At 46.4% G+C, this 23,259-nt stretch overlaps 1 protein-coding gene across 2 annotated transcripts; it reads right to left on the minus strand.

The window, feature by feature from the left end:
- Positions 1-3,091: 3,091 nt before the first annotated feature.
- On the minus strand, positions 3,092-22,105 carry LOC147009265 (uncharacterized). Of its 2 annotated transcripts, XM_085863119.1 has the most exons (9): positions 21,984-22,105; positions 19,094-19,261; positions 18,947-19,003; positions 14,027-14,128; positions 13,880-13,936; positions 13,054-13,106; positions 9,118-9,291; positions 7,072-7,223; positions 3,092-3,783 (listed from the first exon to the last, which is right to left on the minus strand). In XM_085863119.1, the coding sequence occupies exons 1-9, from the start codon at positions 22,082-22,084 to the stop codon at positions 3,625-3,627; spliced, it is 1,023 nt and encodes a 340-aa protein (XP_085719245.1). In that variant the 5' UTR covers positions 22,085-22,105; the 3' UTR covers positions 3,092-3,624. The 2 variants fall into 2 exon arrangements, with proteins under 2 accessions (XP_085719245.1, XP_085719246.1); XM_085863120.1 differs by lacking the exon at positions 9,118-9,291.
- Between the last annotated feature and the right edge of the window lie 1,154 nt (positions 22,106-23,259).

Raw genomic sequence — 23,259 nt, forward strand, 5'->3', positions numbered from 1 at the left:
TCTGTCATCCCTCAGACCGGCAAGCAGCAGCTTCTTCGCTCACTGCAGATCTGGATAAAATCACAAACTGGTCCAACACGTGGAACATGTCTTTCAATCCAGACAAATCTCACACTCTCACTATGTCTCTTCGAAAGGACCGTTTACAAAACCCCCCATCCACTTTCTCAACAATCCTCTGGAAGAAGTCTTTTCTTTCAAGCTTCTAGGTCTCACTATCTGCCATGACCTTTCCTGGGAAAGTCACATTTCCAACCTCGCCTCAAAAGCCAGTCGCCGACTGGGAATCCTTCGTCGTGCTAAGTCCTTCCTCGGCCCTCTTGAGCTCCTGACCACTTACAAAGCTTTTGTCCGTAGCCTGATGGAGTACTGCTCTCCCCTCTGGGCTGGTGCTCCTGCCTCCCACCTTTCTCGGCTTCACGCTGTCGAAACCAGGGCATTTAAGATCATCGGCATCTCCCGCAATGAAGCTGAGTCTTTGGGCCTCTCACTCAATCACCGCAGGTTGGTCGGTGGTCTTTCCGTCTTCTACCGACTCCTCTCCAGCCTTGCCCCCCCTGCTCTCTCTGCGATTTGTCCCCACCACATTTCCACAGGGCGCTCAAGGTCCGCCAACAACCCCCTTCTGGTAAAACTACCAAAATCACGAATCACTGCTCATCTTCACTCTTTCATTCCTCTTTTTTCCCGCCTTTGGAATAAACTTCCTCACTCTATTCTTTCCCATTCTTCCCTCCAGGCTTTCAAAACAGCTGTTCACCACAACCTCTTATCTTCCCCATCCAAATCCTCGATCTTTTCTACCCCCGATAATCCACCCAAGCCCACTTCCTTCATTTCTCCTGCTTTCCTTCCTGAAAGTCCCTGTAATGTCCATCTTCTCTTCGCCATGTTCCCCGTCCCATCCCCATCCCTCTCCCTTCCACAGTTCACCGAATGTGTCTGTTCCCCACTGTTTTGTCCCTTCCACTCCCGCCCCTCTTGTTTCATGCCTCCTTGCTGCGAGTTGTGTGTTTGCTCTCATACGAGCCTCCACCAAGGTATACAAAAAAAAAAAAAAAAAAAAAAAAGCAGAGTCGGCTCGACCGATCACCCGGAATTTCAATCGTACTTTTTCGGAAAAGTCCGAGAAGTGCGGGTCCCTTATCGGACCATGAAGGGTCAATATTTCTATGATGTGGTACAGAGTTATTCGCCAATTTTCAAAATACCTAGAGACCACGTGGCGATTTACCGAGTCTCCACACCCTAGCCGGCACCCGTACGGAATGAGCCGTTTCGCATACTCGAACCGTGTGCGATCCGAGCGGATTATCGCCGAGGTCCATCGGTCCCAAATATCCCGTTATAGCAGCAACAGCCTGGCTAATTCTCCAACACGCAGCACACTAAGCCAATGGAGGAAAAGACACGAACGAGCGGATACATGTAACAATCCGGGTATTTATTCACAATGAGGGTATGAGGGAAGCACATAAGGGCAGAGTTAAACCGGTAAAAAGAAATGCGCGCATGTACAGCAAGGCACTTATACCATTCACTACTTAGAGAGTGGCGCCACAAACACACATACGCACACACCCAAAATAATCGGACCAAAATGGTCTTTATTGAGGCCTGTCTCGGACCTGTCCGCCTCGTGCGGTCTTCAAGGACTTGGTCCTCGGGGCAGAACTGGACCCCCAGCACGATCCAGACGCCCTCATGACCGGGCTCCAGGAACGAAATTGGCAGGGCGAAAGCTGGCAGGAGAAGATCCTCCGTTGTCCCAACCACTCCGTGCGCAGACACTTTTGCACTCCACCACCTTGCGTGCAGATGTTCACCTCTTGCCAGAACCCTCAGAACCTCTGCGTGAACTTCTTGCCAGAACCAGAACCCCCGTGCGCACACTTCTTGCTAGAACCAGAACCCCCATGCGCGCAGACCATGCCTATAATTATACCCTCCTCTTCAGAGGGGGGGGCGAGCCCCCCCCCTCTCACTGGCAGGTTTTGGTGCGCAAATCGCTCTTCGTCTCTCTCACTGGCCAAAACGGTCGGCAAGCTCCTTGATTGGCTCGGGGGCGTGGTGACATCACACGGAGCCCATTCCTCCTGTCACGGGATCTGATTGGCCGGGCGACGGTCACCTCACTCGTTGCACGCTGATTGGTCGAGGGCCGCCACGTGGCTCCTCCTTGAACTCCGCCCATCATGAAGTCGGCCAGAGCGAGGGGAAGGAAGCGAAGTGAAGGTGAGGGTGATGCGGTGTGGTCGGCGTTGATGTTGGTGTAAAAATAAACGAAAAGAAAACCTGACTCTTAAAATAACTCCACAGTGCAGGAACATTGAATAACCCATTAGACCAAGGACGGGACCCTAACTGGCAACATGTACTTACCGAAAAAACTGATCTCCAGGACCTGTATGTTGTGTGCTCATGGCTTCCAGATTCGCAACAATATGTCATCGTTCTTCATTTAAAAAAACCCGTACAAGTATAGGTTAATCGCGAGTGCCAGGTCGTGTTCCACCAAACAGTTATCGGTATTCTAGTTCACTCAGGCTTTCAAGTTGTTTGGGAACAGTTCAGGAAATATTGTTGAACAATTGAGAAGAATTCTGGTATAAACTCTTTCTGGAGCGAAAATTATACTTCAGAGTTTTTAGATAGAATTCGATCCCTCAACATCAAGTTCGTTGAAGTTTTTGATTTTTTAACTTTCTATACAAATGTGGATTTCGTACTCGTGAGGGATTCGCTCTTCAAACTGATTGACAAGGTTTTTAACTCGATTGACAAGTTTTCATTGTTTTGATAAGCAGAAGTTTAAGGATGATGTAAATTTTATTGAATTTTCTACTTTTGTGTCTTTTTGTGGGATCATTAAATTAATTAATTTTAATGTTTCAACAGGTTAAGTGAATTCCCATGGGTGGGAATTGCAGCCCACAGCGAGCAGATATTTTTCTTACTTTCTGTGAATTTTCATTCATGCAGAAACTGATGAAGGAGGAAAAACATTGGGATTAGCTAAAATATTACATCATTCATGTTGGTATCTCTATGAGAACTGTGTGATTAATTATAATTATTTTGAAAGGCAGCTTCACAATATTAGTCCAGATGAGCAGAGTACCCGCCCGACAGGTGATCTTGTTCCAAACATGCAACACGTTCTTCTGACACATACCTTTTATTTGGGCGGTGTATAGGTAACAAACAGCTCTGTTTCAACAAAGAAATAACCCGGGTTACGTGCATGAAGCAAAAACATACCTTCTGTTCTCAAACACTTCATTGCACTGGAAAACGTTGCGACAGGAATATTGTGCTGTAAATGATGTGACTTGTAATACCCTCCCCCACCTGAAGGCAGCGCTACACGGTACACATTTACATGGAGAATTTGCATCCCATCCCTCGCCCCACCCCCACAAGACCATGGGGAAAGATAAAAAATAACCCGACACACTAATTGGGGTCACCCTAATCCTATGTAGCAAGTCTAAATGTAATCAGCCCAGAACTGTAGGAGTAGCACGACAAACCCACACACACAAACACCAGACCGTGAATTATCGTGAGGATGACCTGATTTCAACCATCACAGCAGTGGTAATGATTGTACAGTGGCTGTGTTTACACTCTTCCACGAGCTGTGGTCGAGCTCGAAAAAACTGAAAGGAAAGAACAGGAAGTGTATCCTTGTACCTTTTTATCGGAGTGAACTTTCTTTGCGTCCAATATGGTTCCAAACCGTCCTTTTCCAAGATTCGCGAGAACATCCCATTCCAAAATCTGATAACAAAAGCAAAAACATGGAGTTTCACAACAGTGCTTATGGATGACTTGTGGTATGCTTACAGCCTGCAAGCAGATGATGTGGTGCATCCTACGTGCACACATAAGAACTATAAGCTCCATATACCAGACTGTAAAAGTGTAAATTTTCACGCTGAGCAAAGTGAAAACGTGTTTGTGACATTTGAAATTTTGCGGAGAGGACAGAAGATACAACCTCAATGATCTTAACCATATTAAATACAGCGAATGTTTACATTGGGAGAAAATAACTTTCTATGCAACCAAAAATGGAGATCGCACAGGACATTCTGGAGACTGTGAACAGCGATCCCAAATTCTTCAACCCAGTGATCACTGGCGATGAGACCACAGTGATCCGTCATTTTGTCAAAAACGAAAATCCGACGGCGTTCACGTCCACTTCCTCACTCATCGGCGGTTTGTCGGCGACTGACAGCTTCTGCAGGCGGGGAAATATTCACGCATACGGATTAGGATCGCCTACATACGTGCACCAAACCACGCCTCCCTAGCTTCATTTGTTTACGCACGAAAAATGAAGGTTGGATACTTTTTGAACACACCTCGTATATATATATATACAGTAAAACCCTCTTAATTGGCAGCCTTTTTAACCGTGAAATCGGCTAATCCACGGGTCCTTCATGGACCCCAAAATTTCAACATGAAATAGTAGTATTTTTTGGGTGGAATGTGGGTCTTTGATCTCAACCGCGGTCTGAACCGTTGTACAAGTGTGAATGCGCAGATGTTGGTGTAAAACACACAATGGCTTGTCAAATCATTGACTTATGTTCGCTAACCGCCGACACCTGCGATAATCCGTGGATTAAGCCCTTAATCCGCCGTTTAACCCAACAATTGAGTACTTTTGACACGCTGTGAGCGAATCTGAGGTGGCGCGGTGTCATAAACTCGCTCTCACCTCTTCTGTATAAAACCTCAGGCCAAATCCATTTCAATCATAACCTTAGACAACTTACTACAGACCACACATTGATTATCCGTGATTCTACGACCATTCTACAGCTTTCTCCAGCCTTTTCAAACATCGAAGCTAGCTTCTTCTTCATCTCCCTCCGACATTGCTGTGACGTCATCAGTCAACATGCCGGGGGGAAAAGGGGAAGCACACATCCAGAACTGTTTCCGAAAAACTTTTGTTAGTGGACAGGATTGTTTCTGGGAAGGAGAGTAAAGCTAAGATATCCAGGGAAACTGGGGTACAAGAGAGTACCTTGAGAGGATGGGTGAAGGAGGAGGCCAACCTTCGCTCCTTCGTGCAGGACCTCGACGAGGAGAGCGGACTGAGCCGCAAGAGAGCCAGGAAGGCTCAGGATCCAGCGTTGGACAAGGCTGTCTTCGACTGGTTCACTTGTACTCCCTATCCGCGGTCCGTTGGTACAAGATTATATTTTATTAATATTATTCACGGTTTTCTTAATATTATTGACGGATCCGTGGATCGTCTGAACTGCGGATTTTTATTTTATGGACCCCAACGGCCGCAATTAAAAAGAGTTTTAATATATATATATATATATATATATATATATATATATATATATATATATATATATATATATATATACACACATATATACATATATATACATACATATATATATATACATATATATATATATATATATATATATATATATATATATATTGTTACGAATTTGGAAATCAATCGCACTCAACATTCAGGTTCCTTTAGCTCAGTTATGTCGATAAGTGCATGTTCCATAGAGAGCTCACCTTCCATTGTTTAATGGGTAGAAATCGATTAAATGCGCTCTGAATCAATTTAATAGTTAGGGTTAGATCACAACACAAAGGAAGACGACCCTCCCCCTCTTCTGCGAAGAGGAAAAAGAGCCCTCCCGTCCCATGATTCATGACGTAAACAACTCCCTCCCACCCGCGGTTGTGAGGGCACGAGGGCATGAGTCACGCCGGGAGCGGGGGAGGGCCGAGAGGGATAAGGAAGAGACCCTCTGCTGGGCTCAAGTTTTTGTTCTTGGTTCTACTTGGCTCGAGTGGCATCTTGGTTCTTGTCGAGTTGGCTGCTTGATTCTTGTTTCTTGTTAAAGGAGGGTTGTTCATCGGAAGAGAGTTGAGCTGGTTGCTCGGCTCGAGCTGCTATTGGCTGGTTGTTCATCGGAGGAGTTGGTCTGGTTGTCGTGGTTCTTTTTCGGCCTGGTGGTCGAGGAGTGTCGGCCTGGTTCAAGGGTGTTCGAGCTGGTCCGAGCCTGTTGCTCGCTTCGTGGCCTGATTCAGCTGGCTCTTCTTGGTTTGTGGAGCTCTTTGTTCTCTGCTTGGTTCCCGGCTTGGTGAGACTCCTTGGCCTCATCTTGGAGATGGTTCTTCGGGGAAGCGACGCATCGACGGGAAGGATCGGCGCCTTATCTCACCAGCACGTGTTCGAAGCGCGAGGGGATTCGCTGGAGCTCGGGAAGGATCGTGGCTCACGGCGATTGGATCCAGCTCGCTCTCGCTGGAGCCCGGGTCCGAACAGCTTGAAGACCACACGAGGTGGAGAGGTTCGAGATAGGTTCTGGGTTTCAGCTCATCTGTCCCTCCGAGCTGAAGTCCGTATTAAAGGCATCAGCCACCATTTCTTGGGTGTGTGTGTGCGTACGAGTGTCCGTGGGCCCGTCTAGCAAGTAGGAAACTGTTAAGTGCCTGTTTGTATTTGCTTTACATTACATAATAGACATCGGCTGTAGGCTTTTTGCTCATGTCCTGTCCTCTATCCCCATTCATTCATTGCTTGCATACCTGTGTTCAAATAAATGTTCCCCATTGTTGAATGTCACCTGCTCATTGCGTCCCTTTCCTCACATTGACTGTCATGGAGCGTTTGGGGAATTAACTGGCCAATTAAAGCTGATAAACGTACATCTGGTCCGACGGGATTTGGCGAAGTAAAACCGCTTGGCTTCGCATGCGGAACGAGCCGCTTAAGCGGCTCGTTTTCGTTCAGGCCCTGTCAAAGTATAAACTCCCAGCATTTCTGTCTGCGCGAATAGTTAGGTGTATCGATAATTCGGCGATTGACCCTGTAGCGCGTGGACAGAATATTTGGCTAGTTTATGGTGCAATAAAAACAACCGTAGCTGGGTTTCGGCGTTGATCCAGAAGCTACGAGTGGATTGCGCGTTCGGTGGACGCGCGGTCTGGATTGGGCTGAAAAGGTCGTGCGCATGCCGAACGGGTGGAAATCTACAACATTATGTAATCCAGTGTCTTGCTTACCTGGGACTTGTCAACATTGACCACCTCATCAAACTCCTCTTCATTTTCATCAGTCTCAATGCCCATATTTTTATTCAGCTGATTATCCTTCATCTCCTCCCATTCTTTCAATTCTTTGCTGTCCTCCTCTTGAATAACACCGAGACGAGATCCTGCAAAGATAAGATGATATCCACATTAAACAAATATTGTGACAGACAAATGTCAATGGTGAGAACAACATCCTGTTCAGATGTGTGCACTGTGGAAATTAAGTCTTCAGTTTCATCAATTCCCGGCGAGTTCTTCTTCTTGACCAGCCAGTTGTTCTTGTACCATGTCTTTGTGTGAAGGGTGAAGGGATCACAGAACATGTAAGATTCGCCCAAGTCTTTCAGGATCTTGTTGGCCAGGCCTGACATTAGAGTTGGTGAAGGCAGGAATTTGTCCAGGGTGCTGGCGATCACTTAGCAACTCTTGGTGAAAGACACCGAGTGATCTTTAACGATCCCCCAAACTAATGCTACCAGACGGAACACCCAATGTAACGTCCAGCTGAGGAACCGCACGGTTGTGATGCAATGCCCTACTTGCGAGGCACCAATCCGAGTTCATTAAACATGGATGGAAACGACAGAACATTGATCGAGGTGATATAACCGTCATTGAAAGTGAGAAGAAGCTGACGTTTCAGGTGTTAACCCTTCATCAAAGCCAAAGGAGACGGACAAAATCTACACCAGTCCTCACTGGAAAGATTCATTGATCATTCAACAGTGTATTATCAGGATGGAAATCAAACCCAGACTGGACAGCTCAGAGGTATATTCGCTACCTCTGCACTACCCTGTCGGACACACATCGAAACAACAGTAATAAAGATAAATTTACGAATTGGGGAATTATGTTCAGGAAAAGGATAAAGGAACAAGAGCGAGAATTCCTTTGCAATAAATATCCCCTCGTGCTGTGATATTTTTTAAATCCAAAAAGAACATAATTCTGTGAAAAATTGACGAAACGCCCTGAAACTCGAACTTGTTTGTTGTCCCCTTCAGACTTCCCCCCAGGCCTTCAAAACAGCTGTTCACCACCACCTCTTATCTTCCCCCATCCAAAACCTCGATCTTTTCTACCCCCGTTAATCCATCCCAAACCCACCTCCTTCAAAATCTCTGCTTTCCTTCCTGAAAGTCCCTGTGGTGTCCATCTTGTATACCCCATGTTCCCCGCCCCATCCCTCTCCCTTCCCCAGATCTCCTCATGTCTCTGTTCCCCACTATTTTGTCCTTCCCACTCTCACCCCTCTTGTCTCATGCCCCCCTTGCTATACGTTATGTGTTAGCTGTCATACGAGCCTCGATATTTGAGACAAAAATAAAGAATTAAAAAAAAACTTCTTCTGTAACTTGTCATAATGAAGCCATGTTCCAAGTTTCAGTTGGATATGTCAAAGGGTGTGTGAAAAAAAGTTCTGAAAAACCACAGGTGGGACGGACGGACGGACAGCAAACCGATGGTCCTCTCCAATTAAACCAGCAGGACAAATAATTGTGGACAGAACAAATGCACCTCACACTGTATTGGACAACAATAAATCAAGCAAGTTTGTGGATGGGAATTAAAGAGGATATTTTAGAACCAGACACAACAGGGCAAGCATATTATAAAAACCGTGTTATACTCGATCTCATGATATGTAATTCTGTTTTGATCACATCATTGGAAGGAATGAGCTGCTTTGGAGAAGGCTCATCAAAGAACAATCAAAAAGTTTTAATGACAGATTTGAATGATGAGATGGAGAGAAGAAGAGTGGAGGAAGAGGATGAGAAGACGTGGAGAAGAGTTGGTGGGGTTTGGGGGGGGGGAGGATGGGAGGATGGGAAATGGAGGGGCGGATTACAAAGAGGAAGAGGAGGAAGACGTAACAATGGAGATGATAAGAAAAAAAATATCAAGAAAAACAAATATTGTTCAGTGGACAGAAAACCTCCATCGTGGTCATCGCCCATTCCATCCCAAGCCCATTGACCCGCAGCTTCACAGTCTGCGCTCCGGACTCACCTTTCTTCTCAGCGCGGTAGGGATTTAACATGTCGAAGCTCACGTATTTGTCCATGTTTTCAAACACGCATTCATACAGTAGTAGATGAGCCTGAGAGGCAAGGTATGCCTTCACTTTGAGAGACAGAATACTGTTTTCATCTTCACTGTTTTCATTCTTTTCACCGTTTTCATCTGTGAGAATCACAAAAACAATCAATTTGGGAGCATCAATAAACATGCACATGGTTAAGGTGAGAGATAAAAAGAGCAAGAGTGTGAACCACCACTCATAAGAAGAAAATACAGCTGCATCACTCTCTGCTGATATGGAACAGGTTAGTGGCTGGCATATTAAATGGAGCATGTCATTCAATCATGAATAATCTCATGTCTTCTGTATTCAACAGATACATTTGTTTCACCCACAATGTGCCAGATAGACTGGTCTCTCCTTCCCTCTGCATCCATTTCTGCAGCAGATACTCTTTCTTATTGTGATCGTAACAATGGTATTGTCTTCAGCAAATAATTGCTGTCTCACGTAAGAACAGTAACACTTGTGGTCCACTCGACGAGGCAGGATTTCTACTGCATTTTATCACCTGGTACTACATTTTCATTAAGATTCCTCAGTCTGACAGGATGGCAGAGAGGTACGCACACTCTCCTCTAAGCTGTCTTGCCTGGGTTCGAATCCCAACCTCGCAGAAAACTGTCATCTGGGTGTTTCACAGGGTGATTTGTCAGTGCATGTGCTATCCTTTGGATGGCTGTTAAACTGGTCTGTCAGCATTCGTTGTTGGACGTCAAAGACCTCACGGTGTCTTTCGAGAAGATCAGCGAGCTATCATTGACACCTTGAACAAATTACGAATTCCTGCTCCAACCAACAGAGGGCACTGTTTCAGGGGCACAGCCCCACCCACAGCCTTGTGCTGTAAATGAACGAAGAACAAGAAGATTAAAATTCCTGCATGCTCTCTCATCATCATCATCTCTCACCATAATCATCTCTCACCATCATATTAGCGGGTGCTGTCACCGATCCAGATGTTGGCTATTATGGCGCCGCATTCAAATATTTATTGAGTCCCCCAAAGCAGCTCACCTATTCCATCATCTTGTGTGTTCATTTTATTACTTGCCTTCCTCTTCTTCAATCAATCCGACCAGTCAGTGCTGTCGGACCCCGACATTCCTGGATTTGCCATTCGCGGAGCGCCCGTATTTGCGGTGACCTGCTTCTACATTTGCGACTCTGTGCTTCGTGTATTGGCAGTATTTGCGGATGCAAAAAACACATCTTCCACCAGCCACACATACAGCAACTGTGCTTATGCAAAAAACATATCTTCCATGAGCAGCACGTATGACCTGCTTCTACATTCACAGCCCGACGCGTCACGCTTTCAGGGTTTTTCATGGGCGGATAAAAATTTTGAAAAACGAGTGGCGCTAGCACAAGTGATGTGGGTGCCGCTACAAGTGATGTGCTGAGCACTGCGGGTACGAATGGCCCCAGTCAATTCTACGCAAGCAGGGGATGGTTTGACCACTTCAAGAAGCGTAACAATCTCCACAATGCCAAACTACAGGAGAGCATGCCTCCGTGGAGCATGAGGCGGCTAAAACGTTCGCTGCTCAACTCTCGCAACTCATCGACGAGAAGGGGTACCTGCCAAAGCAGATGTTCAATGATGACGAGACTGGCCTGGTTTAGAAAAAGATGCCAACACAAACTTTTATCTTGAAGCGCGAGGGGACAGCATTGGGTTTCAAGGCAGCAAATGACCGGGAATCTCTTCTCTTCTGCACAAAAGCAAAACAGGACTGCATATCAAAGCCCATGATGCTCACAAGAGCCAGGAAAAAACACGCTACCCATGTTTGTTTGTTTTTTTTGGGGGGGGGGAGAAACTGGAAGGTGTGGATAACTGCAACATTTTTCATGGACTGGTTCCACAACTGTTTCGTCTCTCAGGTGGAGAGGTATCTGACGGAAAAAAAACCTTGTGTTTAAGGTTCTCCTGCTTGTCGATAACGCCAATCGCCACTCCGGGGACCTGAAGGGGGCTCTCCCAAAGGTCAAGATAATCTTCCCGCCGCCCAACACAACCTGGATGACCAGCTGCTCCACCAAGAACTAATTTCCACTTTCAAAACATACTTTACCCACCGCACCTTTCACCACCTTTTGGACGCGATGGACTCTGACCCAGAGCTCACTGTTGAGCAGTGTTGAAAACAGTTCAACACAGCCCACTGCATCGGTGCCATCAAAGAGTTGCTGAATAAGGTGAGACCCTCCATCATCAACGCCTGTTGGCAAAACCTGTGGCCACAGGCAGTGAATAACTTCACAGGCTTTCCCACCAACAAGGAGAGGCATTAAATTTCTGGTTTGGCATGGCAGGTGGGAGAGGAAGGCTTTGATGACATGGATGCTGAGGAGTTGGATGATCTTATTGCCTCGCATGCAGAGGAGCTCACTGAGGAGGACTTAGACGCCATTACCAAGGTTTTTGAGGAGGAGGAGGACAGTGATGAGGCGGAAGAGGTGCCGAGGTCCAATTAAATGGTCAAGTACCGAGGTGAGGTGCTGTGGGACACGCGGGCAATTGCTGACAGGCTGTAAGACGCCGATGCGGTCATGGAGCGTTACCTCAAGTTCAAGAGGGGGTTGGATGATGTGATGCTCCCATACAAGGAGCAACATCAAAACCTCACCTGCATCGGCTTCAGTACCCTCACCTACATTCCTTTCGGTGCAAGACTCAACAGCACCCTCACCTGCATCGTCTTCAGAGGTGTTCAATTAGTTCACTGGATTTTAATTCATCATCATTTGAAAAGTTGTGCTTGTAGAAATAAACAATTTGAGTGTGCTGTGAGTTTGAAAGTCTGTTTGTGATGGTGTGTTTTGTGTTATGTGAAAAGCAGAAATGATTCTGAATATCTCTCAACATTTGGTTGAAAAAAATTGGTTGCCTCACCAACCCAAACCTGAAGAGGAAATGCATTCAGAAAGAACAGCACTCAGTGGAGCGCATACCTCTGCCAGAATGAACAGTTTACATTTGGTATCCCACCAAAACGTCGGATCTGGATCCAAACCTGAACCAAAGTCTAATTGGCTTGTTCTTGTCACCGACCAACTCATCCACCAAGTTTTGTCAGAATTCGTCCACAACTTTGAGATATCGTGCTGTACATCGTTTTTGATCCAATCTCTCAATGGTGAAGAATCACAAAAAAATTCCAATACCCAGATCTGTATCTTCACCAAAATCTAATCAATTCGTCCTTGCCACACATGTAACCTGTCCAACAAATTCCATCCAAATCTGTCCACAACTTTTTGAGATATCCTGCTCACAGACAAACAGACAAACAAACAGACCGTGGTGAAGACATAACCTCCATCCATAACTTTCAGTGGAGAAGGTAATAAGTTGCTTTGCCAAGACTACACAAAAAGTTCAAAAGGAAATGATTGGCATTGACTTCTGATGGTACGTTAAAGACACATGTGTTTTGAACAAGAGAATGGAAGTTATTGCCGTCATCCCTAACGATTCACGATTCCTGTTCAAACCTGTAAAATTGCAAGTGCAAAATGTGAACCTGCAAGCTAAACTATTAAAGCTGCGATTGTGAAGGAAGGAGGTGAAAAGCAGGTAAAACGTCGCCATGGTATTGCTTGAGGATCAAAACAAAATGTTTGGAGTGTGCACGAGAAAGGTTGCTGCTGTGAGAGCAAAGTCATCCGGGTCTCCGAGATCAGGAAGCCACGAACCGAGCAGACACCACCGGCAAGTAAAAACATATATTATAAAAACACCAACAACCTTTTACAGGTCCTTAAATATCCCAACACAAGCAAAATATGCATAACCGAGACACGGCATTCATTTTGTGAAAAGCATTTAATCCTCAACAACTCTCACACCTCACCTGTTGGTGGTTCTTCCTGAAAAGATGCTTTTCCCACTTGGGGCTTTGAATTCCTAAAGAAAATAATGAAAAAATAGATTTTGTAAAACTGCACTTACAAAAATGTTACAAATACAATGCAATGGCAGAATGAAAATACAGTCAGGTCAGTGATCATGAAACCGCATCAGTTTGTGATGGGCACGCGGGCAGATAACTCGGAACCCGACATGTCCATAAAAAGACCACCGACGCCATCAACAACACTCACTTCTGGCTGGATCTGGACGCCACTTCTCTCTCCAAGTTTCCAGTTTTCCCTTCCTTTGGATTTGTGTCTGTCTCCATCTGCACCACGTGCATCCTCCGAACCCACCATTCCTCCCCACACCGAAGTCTCTCTCTCTCTCTATTTTGTCCCTCAACCCTGCTGTTATTCCCTCCTCTTTTTACTGTTCCTTTTATTCTGTTTGGTCATGACCTGTTCTATTTTCCAGCTCTTCCACGAGCCTCGACTTTGTATGCAAAAAATATTAAATAAAATAAAATAAACCAAGAAAGGCACTCTCAATGATCTGTCACCCTTCATGTTAAGTACCAGGATGACCGTTAATATCTGGGTCCAGATTCCAATCCAGGCTTGACAGGTCAAAGGAGAGTGTGAGCACGTTGAGGTACCCCAACCCCACAACCCCTAATCTATGGTACAGAAAACCATAAAGGAGTAAAATGTGATTGAGATGCGATGGGGTGAGGTTTCATCCTTCTCTCGAAAAGGAAAATCATTTTACATGTTTGTGTGTTTCACGACAAGACATCCTGAAGGGATATTTGTTTCATTACTTACGTGGAATTTCTGGCAGCGCCACGTTTCCACATAGTTTTAAATCTTCTGAACTTTTTCCTGAGGAGAAAAGGATTGAAAAGTCAATTTGTTACACACTTTGTGAGGAAGATGCATCCAAAAAAACGAGCTTCAATGTAACGTATTTACTTGAGCCAATTCCACAGGGAGACTTTCTGGGCTGAAGGCGATGGTGTTGCTTCATTCACAAAAACATCTGATGAATCTTGAGACCGATTCATCTTTGATTTCCTGAAAAAGAACAAAACTCTTCAATCCACAACCGAGTACAAATTTGCTAAACCAGATATCACACACATTCTCCATTTAAACAAATCTTTCCTTCAACTCATTTGCACTCCAATGGATCATTCCTCCACTCAACACACAAAAAACAACAAAACACGAGAGCGAGGTGGATGACACGACATCGTAAATCCCCACGCTTCCCACCGAAAGCAAGGTTGAAAGATGGGAAAAGACTCCACCAAGATTGATGTCAAATTTTCCGTTTAACCCTTTGAATCCGAGCGGCTGTTTTACCAGCCGTGATTCAAACTTCGATACAGCCGAGTGGTGGGTTTACCGGCCACTATTCAAACCTCCATACACCCGAGCGGCGGGTTTACCGGCCACTATTTAAACCTCCATGCAGGCGAGCTCAAGAGGTGCACAAGCCACGCCTTCAAACCGCGTCACTCAGGGTGACGGGGTTTAAGAGCCACGCCTTCAAACCTCCGTAGACCCGAGCGGCCAGATTTCTCTGCAGGGAGCCGAAAATCCAAGGAGCTCAGTGTTCAAAGGGTTAAAATGTTTCTGTTTTGACTCCTGTGACCCAAAGTCCCCACCCTCGAGGGAATGAACCAGCGGACAAATCCAAAAATCGTTACACATTTCATGAGTCCCTAATGTTGATTGCATGTCCAACGTGACTTGACAAAGATGTTTAGAAATGTGTCCGTCATTGCATTTTTGTAATCTCACCTTTTGAACCCACCCCAGGGGCTCAGGGGCCAAAAATGATCGTCTTGCATAGTCTTGCCATGTGGTGATCATAACTATCAAGTTTGGTGGAGTTATACACAACTGTTTATGAGGAAAGAGAAGTCCTTCATACTTCGTCTGTCCTTTATACCATGGAGACCCCTTTTCAGACTCCTCAAACCTTCAGACCTTTATACCCCTGAAGTCCCTTGACTCCCTTTCCACCCATTTGAACTCATCACCCACTCTTCATACCCTTTCGACATGCGAGACAGCCTTAAACCCCTTTTAGACTGATTGGATCCTTGACCATTTTCCGCTTTTGACCCTTGAGACCACTTCAAACTTTTCAGACACTTCAGAATCTTTTCGACCCCTTAGACATTTATATCCTTTTGAGATTATACCCTTGAGAGTTTAGACCCTAACTACTATTGGAACGTACCCTTCAGACCATGTGCAACCTTTTCGACGCACACCAAACAAACGTGTGAGAGGGAGAGGGAGAGAGGGAGAGAGAGAGAGAGAGAGAGAGAGAGAGAGAGAGAGAGAGAGAGAGAAGAGGGAGAGGGAGAGGTGGAGAGAGAGGGGGGAGAGTGGAGAGGTGGAGAGAGAGGGGGAGAGTGGAGAGGTGGAGGGGAGAGTGAAGAGGTGGAGAGGAAAGGAGAGAGGTGTTTGGGTGCGAGGAAGGGTGTGGGAGCAAGGATGGGTGGGGGGAATGAAAGACTGAGGTGAGAGGAAGGGAAGGCAGACGTGTGGTGGAGCGTTAATTGTGATTCATACTGTTTCATCAAAATGATTCTGAACACAATAACAGTGAAGATGGAAACAAAATTACATCTGAAATCCATTTTCTACCAGTCATACTATAAACATGATCCGGAGACAAACTCCCATCTGGACACTTCCGGAGATACACTCCCGTCCAGAGACAAACACCACCCGGATGCATCCAGAGACTAACACCTCCCGGACACGTCTGGAGCCAAGCTGTCCAGAGACAAATACCGCTCAGACACGTCTGAAGAGAAACCACGCCCAGACATAATCACTGTCTGGATATTCTAAAGACAGAGACAGACAGATAGACAGAGAGAGGGAAGGGGAGAGTGAGAGAGGTGTGAGATGAGGGTGCTGAACTGAATGGGAGGGGGTAGAGCAAGGATCGGATGAAAAGAGAGAGGGGTGGGGTAGGGGAGTTAACAGATTTCATATGTTATGCTTTAAGAAACACACACACACACACACACACACACACACACACTAGTGGAGATAATATTGCACAAAGCAGTTGTTTCCCTGCATATTATGGATCAAATATTTGATGCAAGCAAATACAACCTGTTGCTTCACTGATTGGAATATCAAAGGGGGAGGGGGGAAGGGAGGAGGAGAGATGGGAGGGAGAGAGGGTGGAGAGAGGGACAGGGTCGTGGGGAAGGGAAAAGGGTGTTCTGGACATGCGTTTGACAGTATGACTCGAGGGAAAGCAGTGGGGAGAGGGGGACGATCCCATTTTCTGAACATTGCTGGATTGAACGAAATTGGGTGTGTTTAAACAGCACGTTCAAACGGGTCATACTAAACAATGCACGGACACTGCCCAGAGACGTCCGTGTGGTGTGGAGGAGCTTTGGGAGGAAGCAAGCGGGGGGGGGGGGGGGGAAGGGGAAATAGTATGAGGAGAGGGAGAGGAGAGAACAGCGTGATGGAAGTGGTGGGGAGGCAGCGTGGGGAGGAAAAGTGGGGGGTGGCCGAGTGAGGGACAGGAGAGGGGATGAGAAGGTAGCATGAGGTGAGGGGAGGGGAAGGCAGTGCGACACAGAGTGAGGGGGGAGGCAGCGTGGGGTGGGGGGGTAGAAGCAATGGGAGGAGAAGCAATGGGGGTAGTGGTGAGGAAGAGTGAGGGAACGGTCGACCGATTCCTTATTGTTTCCCTGAAAAAGAACAATACTCTTTAATCCACAACTAAGTGAGTCCAAATGTGCTAAACCAGATATCATACTCTATCTCCATTGAAACAAATATTCCCTTGAAATCATTTGCACAGCAATGGATCCTTCACCCAACACCACATAAAACAACAAAATACGAGTGAAGTCGATGTGACACGTCATCGTAAATCCCCACGCTTCCCATCAAAATCAAGGTTTAAATTAGGGAAAACGTTCCACCAAGATTGACCAAATATCAAATTCTGAGTTTAAAAATTTCCCGTTTTGACCCCTGTGACCCCAAGTCCTTCCTCCATCCTTCATACGTCGCCCAATGTTGATCACATGTACAAGGTTTCATGAAGAAATGTTTAAAATGTTCCCGTAGTTGAATTTTTTGGTGTTTGACCTTCTCACCTCATCAGGGTAGTGCTGGGAATTGTACTGTACTCACAGCTTCTTGCCATGTGATGATCATAACTACCAAGTTTGGTGAATTTCTCTCCAACCGTTTAGGAGATAGAGTGATGGATGGACAGACAGACAGATGGAGCCGATTACAAAAAAGCGTGTGGATAATTAGTAAATAAATTGATTAATTTAATTAATGCGGCTCCCAGCGCTGGCAAATGATTCATTAGCATGACGTCCTTTGATTGGACGGCCCTTAAATTGATGTATCACCCCTCAGGTAAATCAACAGGGTCCAACATGACCATTTACATCAGGGTCAAGATTCAAAGGTAACCCCCCAACCCTCCAACCAGGGTGAGGTTTAACCCTCTCTCACCAAGTGTTTCCACCGAAGGTGAGCAGACGATGTGTTTTCACCCCTGTTGCTGTCTGTAAAACACAATATCTCAAAAAAGTTGTGGCCGTATTCGGACCAAACGAGGTGGATGAGTTGGGTGTGTGACAAGGACGAATTAATTCGATTTTGATGAAGATCCAGATCCGACTATGAGAATTATTTTAGCGATTTTTCACCGTTGAGAGATCGGGCCAAACTAAACAGCAAGGTGTCCCTGCCTCGGGCCTGGTTTGAGGCTCTGCGAGCCACCTTGGAGTCTGACAAGAGACAGAAATGGTCCACGAGCTGCAGGCTGCCTGGAATTCAGCAGCAAGTAGAGTGTTGTTGTTGTTGTTGTTCGGGTGGTGCAAATAAACGACACTTGCGCCTGCTCCAGGGCCGAGACCATCCTGCCAGCGCACTGAGCCTGAACTCGTGATGAAAAGAGAAAATCAATCAATGTTGTGGGAAAACCCACGGGAAATACCTTTGTCGTCTTTTCCTAAAGAATCAAAACATCTTCATGGATAAAATAAATCCCTGGTTAATCCTGAAGAAGATAAAGCTCGGAATTCTCAAACTCCCCATCTTCACGGTTTTCCGTCTGCAGCGAACTCATTCAGAACAGGTTGCTCAGACAACGCGGTTAATGTGACATGACCGCCTCATTGTTACGTCAAACATTGTCGTCAATCAAGTGCCCCCCCCCTTCCGTCTCATTGAGAAGTGCCCCTCGCTAGACTGAGTGGCTTCCCTTCGCATACCCTTCGGAGGAATGCGCTCTCCCGAGAGCCCTTCGACTTTCCCTCTTTCCCTCTCCCTCGTACTTTGTAGCCGCTTCTAACACAATTAATCCGTTGGAGAAGTTGTCACAAGAGGATCGAGTCGAATTCAAGTGCTTCCTTGATCGAGGGGTACATGGACATTAGCTGCACATGTGGGCCAGGCTTGTGAATGTGCTCTTGAGATCAGTCCATCATTTACCCAACACCTCATCACCCTTGCTCTCTCCCCAGGAAGTAAATGCACAAACTAAAAACAAGTGGTTCTCTCACTTTATGGTTCTTTACATAGAAGGCACTCACATTGATCTGTTATCTTTCATAAAAAGCACCAGGATGACTGTTTATATCTGGGTCCGGATTCCAACCCAGGCGAGACAGGTCAGAGGAGAGTGCGAGCACCTCGAGATACCCCAACCCGACAACCCTGAATCTATGGTATAGAAAACAATAATTGAGAAAAATGCGATTGAGATACAGTGGGGTAAGGTTTAATCCTTCTCTCGAAAAGGAAAATCATTTTTCTTGTTTGTGCGTTTCACCTCAAGACATCCTGAAGGGATATTTTTCCATTACTTACGTGGAACGTTCAGCAGCCCGACGCTTCCCCATCCTTTTAAGTTTTCTGAATCCATTCCTAAGGAGAAAAGGATTGAAAAGTCAATTTGTTACACACTTTGTGAGGAAGATCCATACAAAAACACGATCATCAATGTAACGTATTTACTTTAGGCGCTTCCAGAAGGAGACTTTCTTGACTGGAGTCCACGGTGTTGTTTCGTTCATCGAAACCTCTGATGAACCCAATGGCTCGTTCACAGAAACGTCGAGTGAACACAATAGCTCGTTCATAGAAATATCTGATGAATCTTCACACCAATTCATCTTCGCGTCCCTGAAAAAGAACAATACTCTTCAATCCAGAACGAAATACAAATTTGCTCCACCAGATATCATACACATTCTCCATTGATACAAATCTTTCCTTCAACTCATTTTCACCACAATAGATCATTCCTTCACTCAACACCACATAAAACAACAAAACATGAGAGTGAGGTTGATGTCACGCCATCGTAAATCCCCACGCTTCGCACCGAAAGCAAGGTTGAAAGATGGGAAAACATTCCACCAAGATTGATGTCAAATTTTCCGTTTAATCCTTTGAACCCGAGCGGCAGGTTTACCGGCCACTATTCAAACCTTCATACACCCTAGCGGTGGGTTTACCGGCCACTATTCAAACCTCCATACACCCGAGCGGCGGGTTTACCGGCCACTATTCAAACCTCCATACACCCGAGCGGCGGGTTTACCGGCCACTATTCAAACCTTCATACACCCGAGCGGCGGGTTTACCGGCCACTATTCAAACTTCCATACACCCAAGTGATGGGTTTACCGGCCACTATTCAAACCTCCATACACCCGAGCGGTGGGTTTACCGGCCACTATTCAAACTTCCATACACCCAAGTGATGGGTTTTCCGGCCACTATTCAAACCTCCATACACCCGAGCGGTGGGTTTACCGGCCACTATTCAAACCTCCATACACCCGAGCGGTGGGTTTACCGGCCACTATTCAAACCTTCATACACCCGAGCGGCGGGTTTACCGGCCACTATTCAAACTTCCATACACCCGAGCGGTGGGTTTACCGGCCACTATTCAAACCTCCAAACACCCAAGTGATGGGTTTACCGGCCACTATTCAAACCTCCATACACCCGAGCGGCAGGTTTACCGGCCACTATTCAAACTTCCATACACCCGAGCGGTGGGTTTACCGGCCACTATTCAAACCTCCAAACACCCAAGTGATGGGTTTACCGGCCACTATTCAAACCTCCATACACCTGAGCGGTGGGTTTACCGGCCACTATTCAAACCTTCATACACCCGAGCGGCAGGTTTACCGGCCACTATTCAAACCTCCATACACCCGAGCGGTGGGTTTACCGGCCACTATTCAAACCTCCATACACCGGAATGGTGGGTTTACCGGCCACTATTCAAACCTCCATACACCCGAGCGGTGGGTTTACCGGCCACTATTCAAACTTCCAAACACCCGAGCGGTGGGTTTACCGGCCACTATTCAAACCTCAATACACCCAAGTGATGGGTTTACCGGCCACTATTCAAACCTCAATACACCCAAGTGATGGGTTTACCGGCCACTATTCAAACCTCCATACACCCAAGAGATGGGTTTACCAGCCACACCCTCAAATATCCGTAGACCCGAGCCGTGGGTTTGCCGGCCACTCTTCAAACGTCCGTGCACTCGAGTGGCCTGATTTTTCTACCAAGAGCCCAGGATGGAGGAGCCGAAAATCTCAGGAGCTCAGTGTTCAAAGGGTTAAAAATTGATTCCTGTGACCCTGAGTCCCCACCCCCTGGGACATGAACCAGTGGTCAAATCCAAAAATCATTACACATTTCATGAGTCCCCAATGTTGATCGCATCTACAACGTGATGTGACAAAGATGTTTGGAAATGTGCCCGTCATTCCATTTATTTCCCCTTTTGACCCCACCACAGGGGCTCGGGGGCCAAAAAAGATCGTCTTGCATATTCTTGTCAGGTGGTGATCATCACTGTCAAGTTTGATGGAGTTATACAAAATAGTTTATGAGGAGAGAGAAGTCCTTCATACTCCGTCCGTCCTTTACACCATCGAGACCCCTTTTCAGACTCCTCAAACCTTAAGACCTTTATACCCCTGAAGTCCCTTGAGTTCCTTTGGACCGCTTTTACCTGGTCACCCACTCTTCACTCCCTTCAGACATGTTAGACAGCCTGAAACTCCTTTTCGACCGATTGGACCCTTGAGACCACTTCGACCTTTTAAGACACTTCAGATCCCTTGACACCCTTTCGACATTTACATCGTTTTGAGATTATACCCTTTAGAGTTTAGACCCGAACGGCGATTGGAAAGTCCACTTTGGACCATACGGAACCATTTCGACATACACCACACTTTTTGGAAAACACACTACCGTCTTTTTGGAAAACACAAACAATACCTTTTTCAGCAAGTAATGTGCAAACTCGACCCACCAACAGGGAGGGTACACTGCGTGTAGCAAGATCCAAACATTGTTATCAGAGGTAAAGTGACATTGTTCACTGTGCTGTTTGAAAGTAAAAGTTCATTCCAAGTTTACACAATGAGGTTATCCTCCCGCCATCACGTGGTAACTTCTTCAGGTTAGTCCAGGTGTGCAGCTTTACCAATTCCCGACTTACACACAGGTGGACTGATTGAACGACATGTTAACAAATCAAAACTCAATGAAACTCCACACTCAGGAATACAGTACAGACATCAATAAATCTCCGTGCTGTGTCCCTGCCTTGGGCCTGGTTTAGGCTCTTCGAGCCCCTTGGAGTCGGACAAGACACAGAAACGGATCACCATCTGCAGGCTGCTTGGAATAAAGCAGCAACTACAGTGTTGTTGTTGTTGTTGTTGTTGTTCGGGTGGTGAAAATAAACTAAACTCGCGCCTGCTCCCGGGCCTAGGCCATCCTGCCAGCGCACTGAGCCTGTACTCGTGATGAAAAGAGAAAATCAATCAACGTTGTGGGAAAACCCGCGGGAAATACCTTTGTCGTCTTTTACTGAACAATCGAAACATCTTGATGGATAAAATAAATCCCTGGTTAATCCTGAAGAGGATAAAGTTCGGAATTCTCAAACGCGCCATCTTCACGGTTTTCCGTTCACAGCGAACTGTCAGAACAGGTTGCCAAGACAACGCGTTGTTGTGATATGGCCGCGTCATTGTGACGTCACACGTTGTCGTCACGCAGGTGACCCGCCCTCCCTCCTCAATGACAATGACGAGTTGAAGTGCAGTAACTATCGTAGATTCGAACTCGTGTTGGTGAGGAGAAAACACCAGAACGTTCGATCCGTGATTGTTTCCCTCGGGGCGGGACACACGTGATCGTGATTAAACCCTCTTCATGAAATATTTTATTAAATGTAAAACTTCCATTATCAACGTCCTGATGATGACTCTGTGTGTCTGGTGTGTTCCCTTGGATGATCGAATCTCTCATTTATTTCAAAAAATCTTCATATTTCACCGTTAAACCTGACGGTGTGTTCAGTGCAGCGTTGAGTTGTATGACGTCATGACGTAGCGAGGATCTGCGCATAATCAACGAATCCTTCACTGAAACATGGACATGAAGGGGAGGTGGAGGGGAGGGGAGGGGAGGGGAGGAGAGGGGAGGGGATGTGAGAGGAGGGAAAGGGGAGGGGTGAGGGGAGGGGTGAGAGGAGGAGTGTGAGGGGTGAGGGGATGGAGTGTGAGGTTGAGGATTTGGAAAGGGGAGGGGTGAGGGGAGGGAGTGTGAGGGGTGAGGGGAGGCACAGGGGAGGGAAAGGGGAGAGGTGTGAGGGGAGGGAAAGGGGAGGAGTGAGGGGAGGGAGTGAGGGGAGGGAGTGTGAGGAGTGAGGGGAGGAACAGGGGAGGGGTGAGGAGAGGGAAAGGGGAGAGGTGTGAGGGGATGGAAAGGGGAGGAGTGAGGGGAGAGAGTGTGAGGGGTGAGGGGAGGGAAAAGGGAGGGTGAAGAGAGGGAAAAGGGGACGTGTGAGGGGAGGGAGAGGGAAGGAGTGAGGAGAGGGAAAGGGGAGGAGTGTGAGGAGAGGAAACGTTAGACCGATTCCTCATTGTTTCCCTGAAAAAGAACAATACTCTTTTGTCCACAACTCAGTGTGTCCAAATGTGATAAACCAGATATTATCGACAATCTCCATTTATACAAACATTCCCTTCAAATCACTTGCACGACAATGGATCCTTCACCCAACACGACATAAAACAACAAAACACGAGAGCGAGGTTGATGTGGTACACCATCGTAAATCCCA

The sequence above is a fragment of the Eptatretus burgeri genome, chromosome 17 (genome assembly GCF_056783735.1).
Source record: "Eptatretus burgeri isolate ZD-2024b chromosome 17, Ebu_testis_v1, whole genome shotgun sequence".
Classification (NCBI taxonomy): Eukaryota; Metazoa; Chordata; class Myxini; order Myxiniformes; family Myxinidae; genus Eptatretus; species Eptatretus burgeri.

Excerpts from the sequence above, each read along its gene's own strand:
- LOC147009265 (XM_085863119.1), bottom strand. The coding sequence starts at position 22,084 with ATGGCGCGTTTGAGAATTCCGAACTTTATCCTCTTCAGGATTAACCAG. Across the intron at positions 19,262-21,983 it reads TTCAGTAAAAGACGACAAAG|GGACGCGAAGATGAATTGGT; the intron begins GTATTTCCCGCG and ends GTTCTTTTTCAG. Across the intron at positions 9,292-13,053 it reads TCAGGAAGAACCACCAACAG|ATGAAAACGGTGAAAAGAAT; the intron begins GTGAGGTGTGAG and ends TGATTCTCACAG.